Source organism: Taudactylus pleione, unplaced genomic scaffold (genome assembly GCF_031769625.1).
Source record: "Taudactylus pleione unplaced genomic scaffold, aTauple2 ptg000345l, whole genome shotgun sequence".
In the NCBI taxonomy this organism is placed as follows: domain Eukaryota; kingdom Metazoa; phylum Chordata; class Amphibia; order Anura; family Myobatrachidae; genus Taudactylus; species Taudactylus pleione.
The window spans coordinates 664,006-678,734 of record NW_028284746.1 but is presented as its reverse complement, the minus strand read 5'-3'; the positions used below and the strand labels follow the sequence as shown (position 1 = coordinate 678,734).

Here is a 14,729-nt window from a genome sequence, read left to right as displayed (position 1 = left end):
TTATACCTTTCCTGCACAATGATGCTAGAAGGTTGCCATCATGAATTTAAGCAGGAAAGAAGATGACACTTCTCAAACTTCTTAGGCCTTTGACTGATGAAATTTGCAGCTGTTTATGTAATTGGGATGTTGCCATATTGTAAAGCAGTCACCTAACAACAATTTATCTGACTGTAGGTTCTCAGAAGAGAGAAAGTGGATGTGCCTTTGGTAAGGAAAGCTACCTTAAACTTAATTCAATGTGAAATGTATCTCAGTAGAGCTTAAGAATGATGAGATGATCAATAGCCTTTGAGAATGGTATTGGGCTTTAAATTGGTCCTATACTTAACAAACAATTATGCAAGTTCATATGTCCAGGCAAAGCTTTTTTTATTTACATATTTAAAACCTAGAAATCCTTAGACTTTATTTGTAAGAGCTTTACATATGCCATAGGCACTTTCTGTGTAACCTGCAGCTGGCAGGTGTTAGTGACCCTAATTACATGTACTGAGTATGGTGCAGTGAGCATGCTCCTTGCCAGTGCTTGGGATTGGGGATGTTCACTCTACTGTTCATTAATATTTATAGTGGCCGAGAAAATTTCATGTTTCATACTGACGTGTAAAAGGGTGAATAAGGAAGAAACGGCGTCTGTGTTTTTTTGTTCGTATATCTATTTCATACACCATTGTGTTTAGATGACAGGTGCTATATTATGATGCCTGTGATTCCTGTGGTAACTGGATCCTAAGGGGTCTATTCATTATATTAATTATCGGACCCCGATAAGTAACATACTAACTCGCCGTGAGCGCTGGAGCAATTCATTGCTCCGGCGCGGAGACAGCTGATCCGAAAATTGGCTGTCTACCCGAACGGCCTCACTGCAGCTTTTGGAGCAGTGAAACGTAGCACTGCCGAGCCGACGCGGCAGTGCTAGTGCGCCTGCGTGGCCTAGAGTTCATGCAGGCGCACAAAGCCCCGATGCCCGGCGGAAGGAGCCGGAGTGGGATGCGCACTGCGAATGGGAGCAAACGCCATGTGAAGATGGCAAATGCTCCCGCAGTCAAGCTCCAAAAATATTGTATTTTCGGAGCTTGATTAATTATTATCGTATGGGGACAGCGGGCCACATAGGGAGAGAAAGGTAATGCAGGAGATATCTGTGATATCTCCTGCATTACCTTATTGATGAATGGGCCGGACACTTATTTTCTACAAAAGCAGGTCAAAAATGTTAATTTTCACCTGCTTTTGTAGAAATTGTGATAAAGAATAGACCCCAAATATAGTCACTAGTAATTTACTGGTTATTTCATTTAAGATTAACAAATTCTCTTTAAAATCGCTGTTAACTTGCACTTTTTTCTGTCTCTTCAGCTCAGTGTTCCATTCACCACACTGGCTGCAACGTTACCAACGCCACTGGAGCCAGTTATACCAGCTCTCGCTCCTGTTATTCCAGCTCTTACACCTGCCCTACCAGCACTTGGAGAACTGCCACAACCGCCTTTAATGGGCAATGTCGATCCCACAAAGGTTGATGAAATTAGGAGAACAATTTACGTTGGAAATTTAAATTCCCAGGTAGTAAGTTTCAGTGTCTCGTCTGTCCTTCCTTGTGGCTTAAGAAATCTTTTCAAAAAGTCATATTGTGGATTAGTGACTGCCATCCAATACGTCCGGACATATTTGCATTTCTCCATAACCTACTGCATGAGAGGCATGACACGATGCTTGTGAACTATTTATCCAAGGCAGGATCTTCAGACCGCTATCTCTGTTCTGTTAGATTCAACTGTGTACTATCAGGATATGAGGAAGTGTCAAGCCTTGACGGAGACCCTGTAGAGTTTTATTTGCTGATGTTAGCGCTGTGTCTGGGCACCCAATCCACACTAACACCATTCACTTTAGGATACTGTTCTGAAATGTAACAACGCTGGTTCTGTATTATGGTGGTTTCTGTGGCAAAACCGTGATGACTTCATTAAGTCAAGGGAGATGCAGCCCTCGTCTTTTCCACTTCCTCACTGGGCCGATAGGGGAGTTGTACACGATGGGACATTGCTTAAGCCAACAGGAGTCCATGATGGTTGGCCCAGGAAAGGAGCCTTTTTCACATTAGCTCCTCCCTCACCCTTTATAGGGCACCATTTTGTAGGCAGCCCGCCAAAGGCTCTTAACCACCCACCCCAACAACGCTGGCCAGCCATCCTCCTTAGCTCAAGCAGTTCTGATAAATGACCTAATAGAGTGTGCTTTATTCTTCTTTATACCTCACATTTGGTGCAGTTATATTGTACCTGTCTCTCAAATAGAGATATATATATATATATATATATATATTATATATATATAATATAATGTGTTCCAATAAGGCCCAGCAATACCGTCCATTAGGGGTGCAACCTCAATGACACCATCAGAAAAAATCTGGAGGTCCACTTGTATCCAAAAAAAATCATAAACTGTGAGGGCACTCACCATTGCATAAAAACATCCTTTTAATTACATACCACCAGTGTTAGTGCCTTCACAGTTTGTGATTTATTATATATATATATATATATATATATATATATATATATAAAATCTATATATCTCTCGCACACAAAACCTCATAGTATTGCGGGTGCCAGGATTAAATTCATTACAAAGCAAAGTGTCCTAATCCAGACAAAAATCCAGCACACCAGTGCTGGATTTTTGTCTGGATTAGGACACTTAGAGAGAGAGAGATATATCTCACAGCGGACCGGCACTCTATCTCAAAAACAGCTGGAAGCGCCCTGTTGCCTTCCTCTCAGATTAATATAACAGTAGTAGAAGAACAGGCAGCACTCCAGGGGGTGAATTTACTAAGAACCGAGTCTGGGAGAGTTTGCTTTTTTTTCAACTCGATTAGCTTCACCTAAACTTGGGTGATTTGAAGCACCTGAGACTCTCAAATTTACAAAGAATGGAGTTTAACTGAGAGTGAGATGGCTGATGGTGAAGCAGAACGAGATTTATCTGCCGAGTAGCAGGGTTTGCAGGAGATTTCTCTCCCGAGTAGCTGGTTTTGCAGGACTCACTCGAGATTGCAGTGTCTTCTCTCTGCAAAACTCTCCCTAGCAAGCAGCCTGCACATATCAGTGAGATGGTAAGCTGCTTGTGTTGTACCTGTAAAAAAACAGGTTAAAAGTGGGTAAAAAAAAAATTACATAGGGCCCCCCACCGTAAATCTTAACCCCAGCCTGTCCTGGTTTCTAAGATTACGAGGAACAAAATGTGTATGGTTCCCCCGTAATTTGGTAGTGCTGGGGGTAGTAAGGGGGCAAGGGTAGATAGCAGCTTGTGCAGTAGTGGAGGCAAGGAAGAGGTTAGGGGCGGGCACTACTAAAGGTAGGGAGGGGGATGAGGGTAGATAGTAGCTGATGCAGTACTGGGGGCAAGGAGGAGGTTAGGGACAGGCAGTGCTGGGTCTAGGGAGGAGGCAAGAGTAGATAGCTGGGGCATTATTGGGGCAAGGAGGAGGTTAGGGACAGGCCGTGTAGGATTGGGGCAAGGGTAGGTAGCTGGGGCAGTATTGGTGTTAAGGAGGAGATTAGGGACTGGCAGTGGTGGGAATAGGAAGGGGGCAAGGGTAGATAGCTGGGGCAACTACCGAAATGGCCTGCGGCCGACATCCCCACAGACTGCCCTCGCCCTGGTCTGACCTCCCCACTGAGGCACAGTAAATGGAGAGTGGCTGCTGCTGAGCAGAATGTGAGGGAAAGGGACTGGATTGTGGCTGAGTGAGACGGGAGCACTGGGGGCACAGGAAGAGTGACTGAGTCTGTCTGCAACTCTGAATGAGCGGGCGGCAGCTGCCAAAACACACAGACCCTGCTATATTCATAATTCATCCATACATACATACATGCAGTGCTGTGCAGAGCGCGGTGCGCTGTAGTTCCTAGTCACAGGGAAGCAGTGGCAGTAAGTCTATGCCTCCCAGACTGGACGGGAACTACAAGTCCCAGCCGACAGGACAGGCTGGGAGGTGTAATAGTGCGGCAGCTGGGGCGGCACACACTGCTACCTTCCCTACACAGGAACAGCGCCGGCTACACCATACATTACATTACCCAGAGACCTGCTGTGTTTGCATCTTAATTTTTATAGCAAAGCAGCAGTGAGGGTGTACGGGCCCGGGCAATGCGTACCAGCATCACTCCGGCTATCGGGCAGGGAGAGTGGGACGGAGAGGAGAACAATGAGGGACAGAGCCGTCACCTTCCTGGGGGATCCCCTGCTGCTGTAGGCGGACACAGAGGGAGGAGGAGACTCTCTAGCACCAAGGGGATTCTGGGAGCTGCAGTGAGGATAATCTGCCGGCAGTGATTTGAGAAGACTCCGCCGGCGGTGATTGGATGTTGCGGCGCTGCACACAGACCGGACAAATAGCGCATCCTGCAGGACCCGATCAGTTTAAAACAATGGGTTCCCACCTTGTAGTGCGTAAAACACGCTATAGTGCCTATTTTGCGATTCCTGTGTTTTTATGTATATATTTGTGTGCATGTATATATGTATGTATGTCACACACACGAGGGTGATTCATTAAGTAAGGTAACAAGACCTCTCATTGCGTAAATTTATTCAGCATGTACATAACAACTCATGCGTACGGTAGCCTGGTGTTATTGTGCGGCAATACAATGCCGGTTTACAGTAACCCAGGTCGTTTTCAACTAATTGCCCTCCGCAACCGGTTCATTGTGTCACAATAGCAGACATCATTCACAGTAGCTCCCTTGGTGAGGAAATCAACAAGAAGCACGCCCTTGTGTTCCCTAAACATGGTCGCTTTGTTTTCAAGTTCTTTGAAGGTGGGGGCGATGCGTGTTTCCAATTCATGGATGCTTGCTTCATCTCCGGTGTTATGCACCCATTTTTCATCGCCTGTAACAATACGCTGCAAGAACTGCACTCCCTCCTCAAGGTACCACATCAAGTGCACAAGAGATCCCATTATGGTGAGTTTGTGAATTTCTGTGAGTTGCTTCGGTACCCAGCATATGCACTTCTTCCTGTACCCGTGAGCAATGTTGTGCATAGTACCCACTGAGCTGTCCAGTTTATCAGCAATATCACGAACTCAAATGCGTTTGTCCTCCTCAATCAGACCTTCAGGGCGGCACAAATCGTTATCTGTGGTGTATGTGCTTGGCTGGCGGGATTGCTGCCCATCTTTTATACTCAGGGTTTGTCTCAATCAGTACAAAGCCTTGTGAAGGTTTCCTGTTCTCTACAGCAGATGCTGGTGTGTGTGTCTGTCCTTTATGCACGGACAGAGCTTTGTACCTAGCTCCACCAAATTTGGCATGGTTGTGTAGTTTGACCGGATTGGGTTTTTGCCTAGGTTTGAACTTCGTCAGGGCAACACACTGTCACACAATCCCATAAAACTGGGATACTCTTAGGGGCTGGCTTCATACACACACTGTCAAAGTGCCTGGCAGGCTCCTGAGCAGTTCAGCACTTCATACATTCAGATTGTGGCAAACAGCATAATCAATCCACGATCTTTGATCCTGGCAAAGCGTAGCATACAGAGATTACAAACAGCAGGGGAGATTGATCGCAGCTACACAGTGCCACTGCGGGCAGGCACCCTTCTGTCTGCATCCCCCCCTGATGTCAGCCCTACTAGACATGGTTTTCATTGTTGGTCTGCAGAGTGATTTCAGGGTGTGATCCAGCTGCTGACGCAGTGACAGGGATCACGCAGATTCCTGATTATAGGGAATCTATGCATGTGCCTGACCTGTCCTGCGCATATGCAATACAGGTTGGTCATCCCACACGCAGTCCAGCAGCATACTTTCAGTGATTGACAGTCTGCTGACGTTTTTAGGTGGGGAGGGGGCAGCGACGATCTCAGTTTCCCAAAACTGAGGCATGTCGCCGCCATTGGGGGATGAGTGGAGAGGCCAGGATCTCTGTCATCTCCAGATGGGCTAGCCTTAGTTCCCCATGACTCATCTGTGAGCCTTGGGTGCCCATGACCCTGTCGCTGGTTCACTGGTTGTCCTTCCTTGGACCACCTTTTGGTGGTGTGTTCATGGTGCATACCATGAACACACTACAACACCTGCCATTTTGGAGATGTTCTGACCCAGTTATCTAGTACACAATTCTCTCACAATTTAGTCCTCGTCAAAGTCGCTCAGATCTTTGCGCTTGCCAAGTTTTCCTGCTTTTAACACATCAACTTCAAGAACTGTCTGTTCACTGCCTAATATATCCCACCCCTTGGCATGTAACAAGATAATCAAGACTGTACTTGAGCTAGCAAGACAATTAGCCTTGTCCAAGCTGTCCCCATTAAACTCTGCTCCAGTCCCCTCAGTTTTACCAAGTGCACCTACACAGTCTCCAATTGAATCTCCCTTGACTCGGTTTGTCTTAATAGGTACAAAGCCTTGTGGAGGTTTCTCAGTCTCTACAGCAGATGCTGACCCTGCGGTTCCTCTACGCCCATACCCCCTGCACACTCCTATGCAGTCAGGGTTTGACTCGCTCAGAAGAGTCCTCTCACGCATAGAATGATGCCTAGAATTCTGCCATGGAGCTGTCATTCATACAGGAGGAGGAACAGTTTAGCCTGGTCAATGTGGTAGCTTTAACTGCTATTAAATCCACTATGCTTATTAAGGACTCAGAGGACACTCCTTCTCAGGAATTGTCCCTGTTCAAATGTAAGAAGGAGGAGCCAGCAGCCTTTCCCTCTTCTGTGTAGTTGGAGTACCTTAATGCGAAGCTGGTCGCATCCGGACATGCTGGCAGTTTATCCACATCCTCCTTATGACGGGGCCAGATGGGAGTCCCCTTTCTTTGTAGACACTGCAATTGCCCACTTAGGTAAAGCTACCATTCTCCCTTTTCCTAATGCCCCACAGACAAGAAAATTAAGCTATTTCTCATCTATTTTCTCTACAGTGGGTACGACTCTGCATCCGGCTTTGGTCTCTGCGTGGGTGGCTAAGACCTTAGAGAGGTAGGTGGATTCCTTAGAGGATGGATCTAGTTTTCACTGGTATGATTTGTTATCCGTGGATAACATCAGGGATGCTGCAACTTATTTTTGCCCAGCCTCCATTGGCTCTAGCATCCTAGCTGCTCGAGATTCGGCTTCTGCTATTGTGGCTAGGTGAGTTCTCTGGCTATGCACATGGCAGGCCGATACGGCTTCCAAGAAGGCCCTGGTGTTCCTTACGTTAATGGTGATGTGATGTTTGGTCCCGAACTAGACAAATATTGTCGCAGTGGCTGTATCTAAGTCCGCCTTTGTCGGTGCGTAAGACCGCTACGCCTTCCTTTCAGTCCTCTCACTCCCAGGGAGACCTAGGTTACAGCAATTTCATGAAGCAATGTGTCTGGGTCCAGAGATGGTAAGACCATAGGCAGGCAGATTCGGGCAGCATACTGGCCGGCTCCCAAGCCATCAGATGAACAGTGTGCATGATAGTTTGGGCCTCCACCTGGAGGTTCTGTCGGTGGGTGGTGTCTCGAGTGTTTCTGCGTCAAGTGATTGCTGTCAACTCCGGGCTTCTTGGTGCGAGGCATGGTCACAAGAGGATACATGGCCTGCCCCGTCAAATCCTAGGCCTTTCAAGTACCTCCTGGCCTTCAGGGTCATTGCTCTGGTATCGCCTCACTAAAGATGAACTGGTTATTACGCTAACCTCTTCCTCGTTCAGAAACTGGACGGCTCCTTCTCCCTCATTCTGAACCTGAAGTCCCTCAATTTACATCTTCTATTTCTAAGGTTCAAGATTGAATCCCTCCGTTCCTTTATGCTTGCTTTGGAACCAGGGGATTTCCTGTTGTCCTTGGATGTCAAGGGTGCTTACTTACATATACCAATCTGGGAGGATCATCAGCGCTTTATCAACCTATGGAATCATGACCATTTTGAGGCCCTGCCCTTCTGCCTGTCGACAGGCCACTCAAATCTTCACTAAGGTGATAACAGTGATGGTAGCCAGGCTGCAGCTCCAGGGAGTCAAAATACTCCCTTTCCTAGACTACTCATTGCGACTCAGTCAAGGGACTCACTGCTGACACACCTTTAACTGACTGTGTAGGTCCTTCAGTCATCTGGTTTGCTTCTGAATTGGCACAAATCCAGTCTAGTAACTTCCCAACGGTTGCTTCACTTGGGGGCCTTGTTGGATACCCAGCTCCAACGTGTCTTTCTTCCAAAATACACTATTGCCTATCTGCAAATTCTGTCCCAATCTCTCCTCCATCTGTGTCAGGTGTCGATCCACCTCTGTATGAGAGTTTTAGGCAAACTGGTCTCAACTTTCTACATGATGGAGTTCACACTGTTCCACACCAGCACCTTTTCAGACTTGTTCGGATATGCTCCCAGAGGATCCTGTTAACTCAGGAGACGGGACATTCACTACTGTGGTGGCCTCAGACCTCTCACCTGGACAAAGGTCGCCCCTTCCTGTTTTCAGGATTGGATCATGCTCACCACGGACGTAAGTCTTTGCAGTTGGGGAGCAGTTATTTTTGCCACAACCTTTCAGAGTGTGTGTGCAGAACAGGAATCTCCCTTGTCCATCAACATTCTCTAGCTAGGTGTGAATGTGCTATCTACAGGGCCCTGTGCCATGCTCTACCTCTGCTCCACTGCAGACCCTATATAAACTATCAGGGTGTTGCAAAAAGAAGTTTGCAGGATTCTGCAGTGGGCAGATCAGTTTCTTTCAGCTCTGTCGGCAGTGTATATCCCAGGAGTCAACAACTGGAAGGCAGACTATCTCAGCCAGAAGGAGGTTTGCGCTGGGAATGGTCTTTTCACCCGGATGTCTTTCAACAGTTGTTGGGTCTTGGGAGCCGTCTAAGCATAGATATGATGGCCTCTTGCCTCAACCACAAGCTGCCTTCAGATGCATTGCTCTCAGACGTGAGATCTGGGGCCCTTCTGGAGGATGCTCTATCTGTCCTGTTGAGGTTTCGACTATTGTATCTCTCTTCCTCCAACATCCTTGATCCTTCGGGTTCTATGCAAGCCATGACTGAAGGGGTGGTTTGCCATTCTGATGGCTCTGGATTGGTCATGAAGGGGCGTTCTATGAGGACCTCAGGTGGATTTCAATGGCCCCTCCTTGTGATGTCTTCCACTCAGGCCAGTTCTGTCAATTTCTGTTCTGTTCTAAGGAACTGTTCCTGCATCCTTATCTCCTTTTGCCTTGCTTTGACGGGATGGCGGCTGAAACAACCCTATTGGGGTTTCTCCAATGCTGTGGTTTGCACAATGATTTGTGCCTGGTAGCCAGTGTCTGCATGAACTTATCACTGGGTGTGGCGTTGCTACTTCGCTTGGTGTGCATCATGGAAGTTTGATCCATCGATTTTTCACTTTTCAATGGTTCTTGCAGGTGGGGTTTGACTTGGGCATGCGTCTGCTCCTTTAAGGTACAGGTGTCAGCCCTCTCTTTTTTTTTTTTTTTTTTTTTTTATTTAAGATGCAACTTGCAGTCATTTCTGCAGTTCAGACTTTCTTCCAGGGGGTCCTTCACATTCATCCCCCCTTTGTTTCTCCAGTCCCACCTTCGGATCTGGTTCTGGTCCTTCAGCCCACCCTTTTGATTCTCTGGACTCAGTGGTTCTCCAGTGCCTCACCTGGAAAACTGTGTTCCTACAGGCATATCTTCTCCAAGGTGGGTGTTGAACTTAAGTGAATCTTCACTGTGACAGGGTGGTCCTGCGTACCAGGCTGGGTTATTTTTTTTCAGAAGGTTGTATCTCTGCTCCATGTTAACCAGGAAATTGTGGTTCCTTGTCGACCTGTGGACACTACACAGGACTCTCCATCCTTCACTTCTTTGGACATAGTCCAGGCTCTTATCTATGTTTACCGTACCAAGGATATTCAGCACTTGGAATCTTTGTTCTGTCTGATATCAACAAACAAGCTTGGCCAGCTTCCAAGCAGACACTAGCAAAGTGGATTAAGGCCAACAATGCATCCCCTGTTCCAGTCTCGGTTGGTGGGGATTTCATGATCTGCACTGCGCGGTGCCTCGACTGTGCAGCTTTGTAGGCAGCTACATCACCCTCAGTGCACACTTTCATCAAGATCTGCAGATTTGACATCTAAGCCTCTAGGGATGCTAGTTTCAGGTGAAGAGTCTTCACCTTCCTTGAGTGGACAGCTTTGGGAAGTCCTAATGTTTCCTGTGTCTTCCATTGCGAAGAACCAAAATCCCATTTTATCCTTATCTAATCTTTTTCTCTGAATTCCATGGGGCAAACTGGATGCCCTCCATCACGTCCCTGGCTTTGGTTGTGGGTTGTTGGCAGACCAAATCCATGGACTTCCTTCGATGTGTGTGTTGGTGTACTTGGTTCTCTCCTCCTCGTACTTCTCCTTGAGCCCACTCCCTTAGCTGAGAAGCAACCCCTACACATGAATGGTCTCGGGATGCTTTACTGTTGGCATGACACAGGACAAAGACTTTTGGAGGATGACCTGGTGTCAAGAAGGGCAGCAATTAAGCCACTTCTCTCCAGGAAAAACATCAGGGACAGACTAATATTCTTCAAAAGGTACAGGGATTGGACTGCTGAGGACTGGGGTAAAGGTATTTTCTCTGATGAATCCCCTTTTAGATTGTTTGGGGCATCTGGAAGAACGCTTGTCCTGAGAAGGAAAGGTGAGTGCTGCAATCAGTCCTGTGTCATGCCAATAGTAAAGCATCCTAAGACCATTCATGTGTGGGGTTGCTTCTCAGCCAAGGGAGTGGGCTCACTCACAATTTTGCCTCAGAACTCAGCCATGAATAAAGAATATACCAAAACATCCTCCAAGAGCAACTTCTCCCAACCATGCAAGAACAGTTTGGTGAGGAACAATGCCTTTTCCAGCATGATGGAGCACCTTGCCATAAGGCAAAAGTGATCACTAAGTGGCTTGGGGAACAAAACATTGAAATTTTGGGTCCATGGCCAGGAAACTTCCCAGACCTTAATCCCATTGAGAACTTGTGGTCAAGCCTCAAGAGGCGGGTGGACAAACAAAAACCCACAAATCTGACAAACTCCAAGCATTGGTTAGGCAAGACTAGGTGGCCATCAATCAGAATGTGGCACAGAATTTGATTACAGCATCCCATGGCGAATTGCAGAGGTCTTCAAAAAGAAGGGTCAACACTGCAAATATTGACTCTTTGCATAAACTTAATGTAATTGTCAATAAAAGCCTTTGACACTTATGAAATGCTTGTAATTTTACTTCAGTATACCATAGTAACATCTGACAAAAAGGTCTAAAAACACTGAAGCAGCAAACTTCGTGAAAACCAATACTTGTTTCATTCTCAAAACTTTTGGCAGCGGCTGTAGAGTAAAACCCTACTGAGAGATCTGCTGTGCCCATGAATTTTTGTTCTATTTTTCAGACTACAACAGCGGAGCAGCTGCTGGAGTTCTTTAAGCAGGTTGGAGACGTCCGCTTTGTTCGTATGGCCGGTGACGAGACCCAACCCACGCGGTTTGCTTTTGTGGAGTTTTCTGACCAGAATTCAGTGTCTAGAGCATTGACCTTCAATGGAGTTATGTTTGGTGACAGACCCCTGAAGTAGGTTACTCTGTTCAACAGGCAGTACTTTTCATTATAGAAATAAGGATGCTCAGACTGCGCTATCCTTTTGATTCCAAACTGTATGTCTGTGGCTGCCTTCTCTAACAGAAGGGGTCCCCCCTTTATTTGTTCAAACTGTAGATATATATATATATATATAATATATATATATATATATCTTAGATGTGGCGCCAGACACACAAATATAATATCACAAATATTTATTTAACTTCAATAATAAAAAACATGTAGTCTAAAATGCATATGTATGGAACAATGTGCATCATATAAGTCTGACACAAATTTGAGAATTCTCAATAAAAAAGGCCTTTAAAAATTCCTGACAAGAGCAGTATAAAAGCATAAAAAAGTTATGTGCTCATATAGGTGTAAAGTGCGAACTTTAACATCACAGAACTGATAAGTGTTGTTCCTAGGATCTGTGCACAGTGTCCAAAAACAAAGGTAATATTCTTTAAATAGAGATGGTGTGCAAAAAAATATGCTATATAGTCACTGCACATCTGTATCCGAGTCTTGCGGAGATAATGGGGATAAAGTATTTTACTTCATATAGTCCCGATGAAAACTGTCGCTTACATAGCATGTGTGGCCTGTAATAAAAATCACTGAACCAGTCTCCTGAGACCTCAGTTTGTATGCAGTAACCAGTCTCCTGAGACCTCAGTTTGTATGCAGTAACCCGTCTATGCTGCATATAGTTAGTTCAGAAAGGTGTCCCGCTCTTGTAATGCTTACCGGTAAGCGGCGTTTTCTTCCTCGTTCTTTCTGCCGCCTTCAGCTTGTGTGGCTTACTTCGCCCCTCTGCCGGCTCTGTTCCCCAGCTGTGCGCTGGTCCAGATTTCCTTGAGGCGTTCACAGTAGGTCGGCTGTGTGAGGTGATGACAGCTCCAGTGGTGGGGGATCCCTTCTGGTGTCAGAGGGTACCTCCACGTCTGTAGCTTCTGCAAACTAACGCGTTTCACCCGCTGGGCTTCGTTTTTATTGAGAATTCTCAAATTTGTGTCAGACTTATACGATGCGCATTTCTCCATACATATGCATTTTAGACTACATGTTTATTATTATTGGAAGTTAAATGATATTTGTGATACTATATTTGTGTGTCTGGTGCCACATCTAATATATTTCTACAGTACTTTTCATTATAACTGACAATTCAAAGTGCTGTTAATAGAAACCTGTTTGCTTCATATTCTGTTAAATAGAATAGAATGTGCCTCAGAATACTGTCGTTTTTGCAAGAGGTTTGATAGTGTTTAAAGCAAACCAATGTGTGGATGCTCAATAAGTCATATAGTGCTACTTGCCTGTTTTTATACGTATATAGTTAATAACGTCATAAACTCTTAGGCATTAATATTTGTCTGAGACAGGTAAGTTTTTAACGGTTTGTTTGCTTAAATTACTCCTTACAACGTAGTTATGTGTTGCTATTGCTTGCATTAAGCTGTTCTGAGCTTCTTAATTAAATATAAGAGTAAATTGGATCAGATATACCGTTTACACACACAGCCTTAGTTATACAAAGTACACAGTGTGCACTGCGACTTGCCTTGGTTTTGCACCAGTGTGCCGGTTCCAGCCAGCTCTTATCATGTTACATAGGCTGCTTTCTGCACTTGGGAGAAGCCTCCTCAAACTGGAAATGCACCTAGTTGTGCTGAGAGGTGAAACTCTGCAGAGGTGCACTGTGTACGGTGTAAGCATTGCCTCAAAAGTCCAAACATATACATTTTTTGTTTATCTCCTAAAATACTGTTGGATTTAGCCCCATTTATGGCTTCAATTCATTATTTACAGTTTAGTGGTGGTAATTTTTTTTCTGTGTGTGCAGCTTTTTATTACCTAGCTTTTTACATGAGGTTTAGAAATAGGCTTCTATGTTAACCTACAACTTGATGTCACAAAATGGGTCCCATACGAAGCATAGAATAAGATCCATAGACCACCAGCTCTGATCGTGTGCGAAAGTGGGCATCCCCTCCCTGCACATCAAGGAACTATTCTGAAAATGCTCTTACTCTATCGCTTCTTCATTTCAATAATATCACTATGCAAAATGAAATAAAAAAATTTTCACAGGCATCTACTGTATATTTGCACTTAATGCCCTTGTTCTGCCCAACTTCTCCTTTCTGTGCAAACTGCCATCTTGCTCCACAAACGTATGCACTTTGGCAGAAATTGAAATTGCACAGTAGGGGCAAAGTTTTCAAATGTGGGTGTATGTGGCTCCTCCATCTTACTGAGGGCAATGAGGTCTACATTGTTACATGTCACAGGCAGCAGTTTTTTTTTTTTTCTCAAAATATTTTATTTGTCAGCCAAGAATCAGTAAAATAATATCAAAATTCAACAGGATGCGGTATCTATACAAAATAATACAAATATCTAAAAGAACAGCGCTGAATAAGCATCTAGTTTTCTTCTTTAGGGTCCATAGGGCTCCACATGGAGACAATGGGGTATAGATGGTACTTGGAGGACCGGACACCAACAGCAAAGCTTTTTCCCATCCCAGCATGCTCCGGTCCTTCCCCCTATACCCCGCGCACAGCCTGAAGGCAAATCCATTTCTTTGGTGTCAGGCAGGAGCTGGATCACCGTTAGAACAGTGGGGCTGCTGTAAAGCAGCCTAAGCTTTATTTTTATGATTTATTCTTCTATTTCATTTTTCACAGAGCAAGTAGCGCTAAACAGTCCTCCTGACGTCTGCACTCTGCTGCTCCATCACCCCTCCGCGACTCCAGCCTTCAGCTAGGTACTCTCGGCGGGGCTACGGGGGGACCTAGCTAGCAGGGCTCCTCGGACCCTGGACTGCAGCCGGGACTCAAGGGGACAGGTTAGGTGCCTCGGGAGACAGACCTGAGGTGCTGATGTGGACACCGGTTCGTCCGGGACTCCACTAGACCACCGGGGCATAACATATTGGCGCAGGGGACAGAAACAAGCCAGGGACCCGGTGGCTGATGTCAGCATAGGGGAGAAGGCACTCTCCATGCAGCCCCTCCCCCAGCTCAGGGCACCATTCCACTGCGGTCTTGCCGCCCCTGAGCTGCTCCTCCCTCACCCTCTGCCCCCTCAGAGACTC

General features: G+C 45.9%; 1 protein-coding gene across 5 annotated transcripts in view; it reads left to right on the top strand.

Annotated features, from left to right (window-relative positions):
• SREK1 (splicing regulatory glutamic acid and lysine rich protein 1) overlaps positions 1 to 14,729 on the top strand; it is a 114,943-nt gene that overhangs the window by 44,178 nt on the left and 56,036 nt on the right. For 3 of the 5 annotated variants that reach the window (XM_088444043.1, XM_088444041.1, XM_088444046.1), the window contains exons 4-6: positions 178 to 210; positions 1,366 to 1,575; positions 11,433 to 11,611. In XM_088444043.1, the coding sequence (XP_088300169.1) occupies positions 178 to 210; positions 1,366 to 1,575; positions 11,433 to 11,611 (422 nt within the window). The remainder of the gene's footprint in view (positions 1 to 177; positions 211 to 1,365; positions 1,576 to 11,432; positions 11,612 to 14,729) is intronic. The other 2 variants (XM_088444045.1, XM_088444042.1) reach the window with 1 other exon arrangement.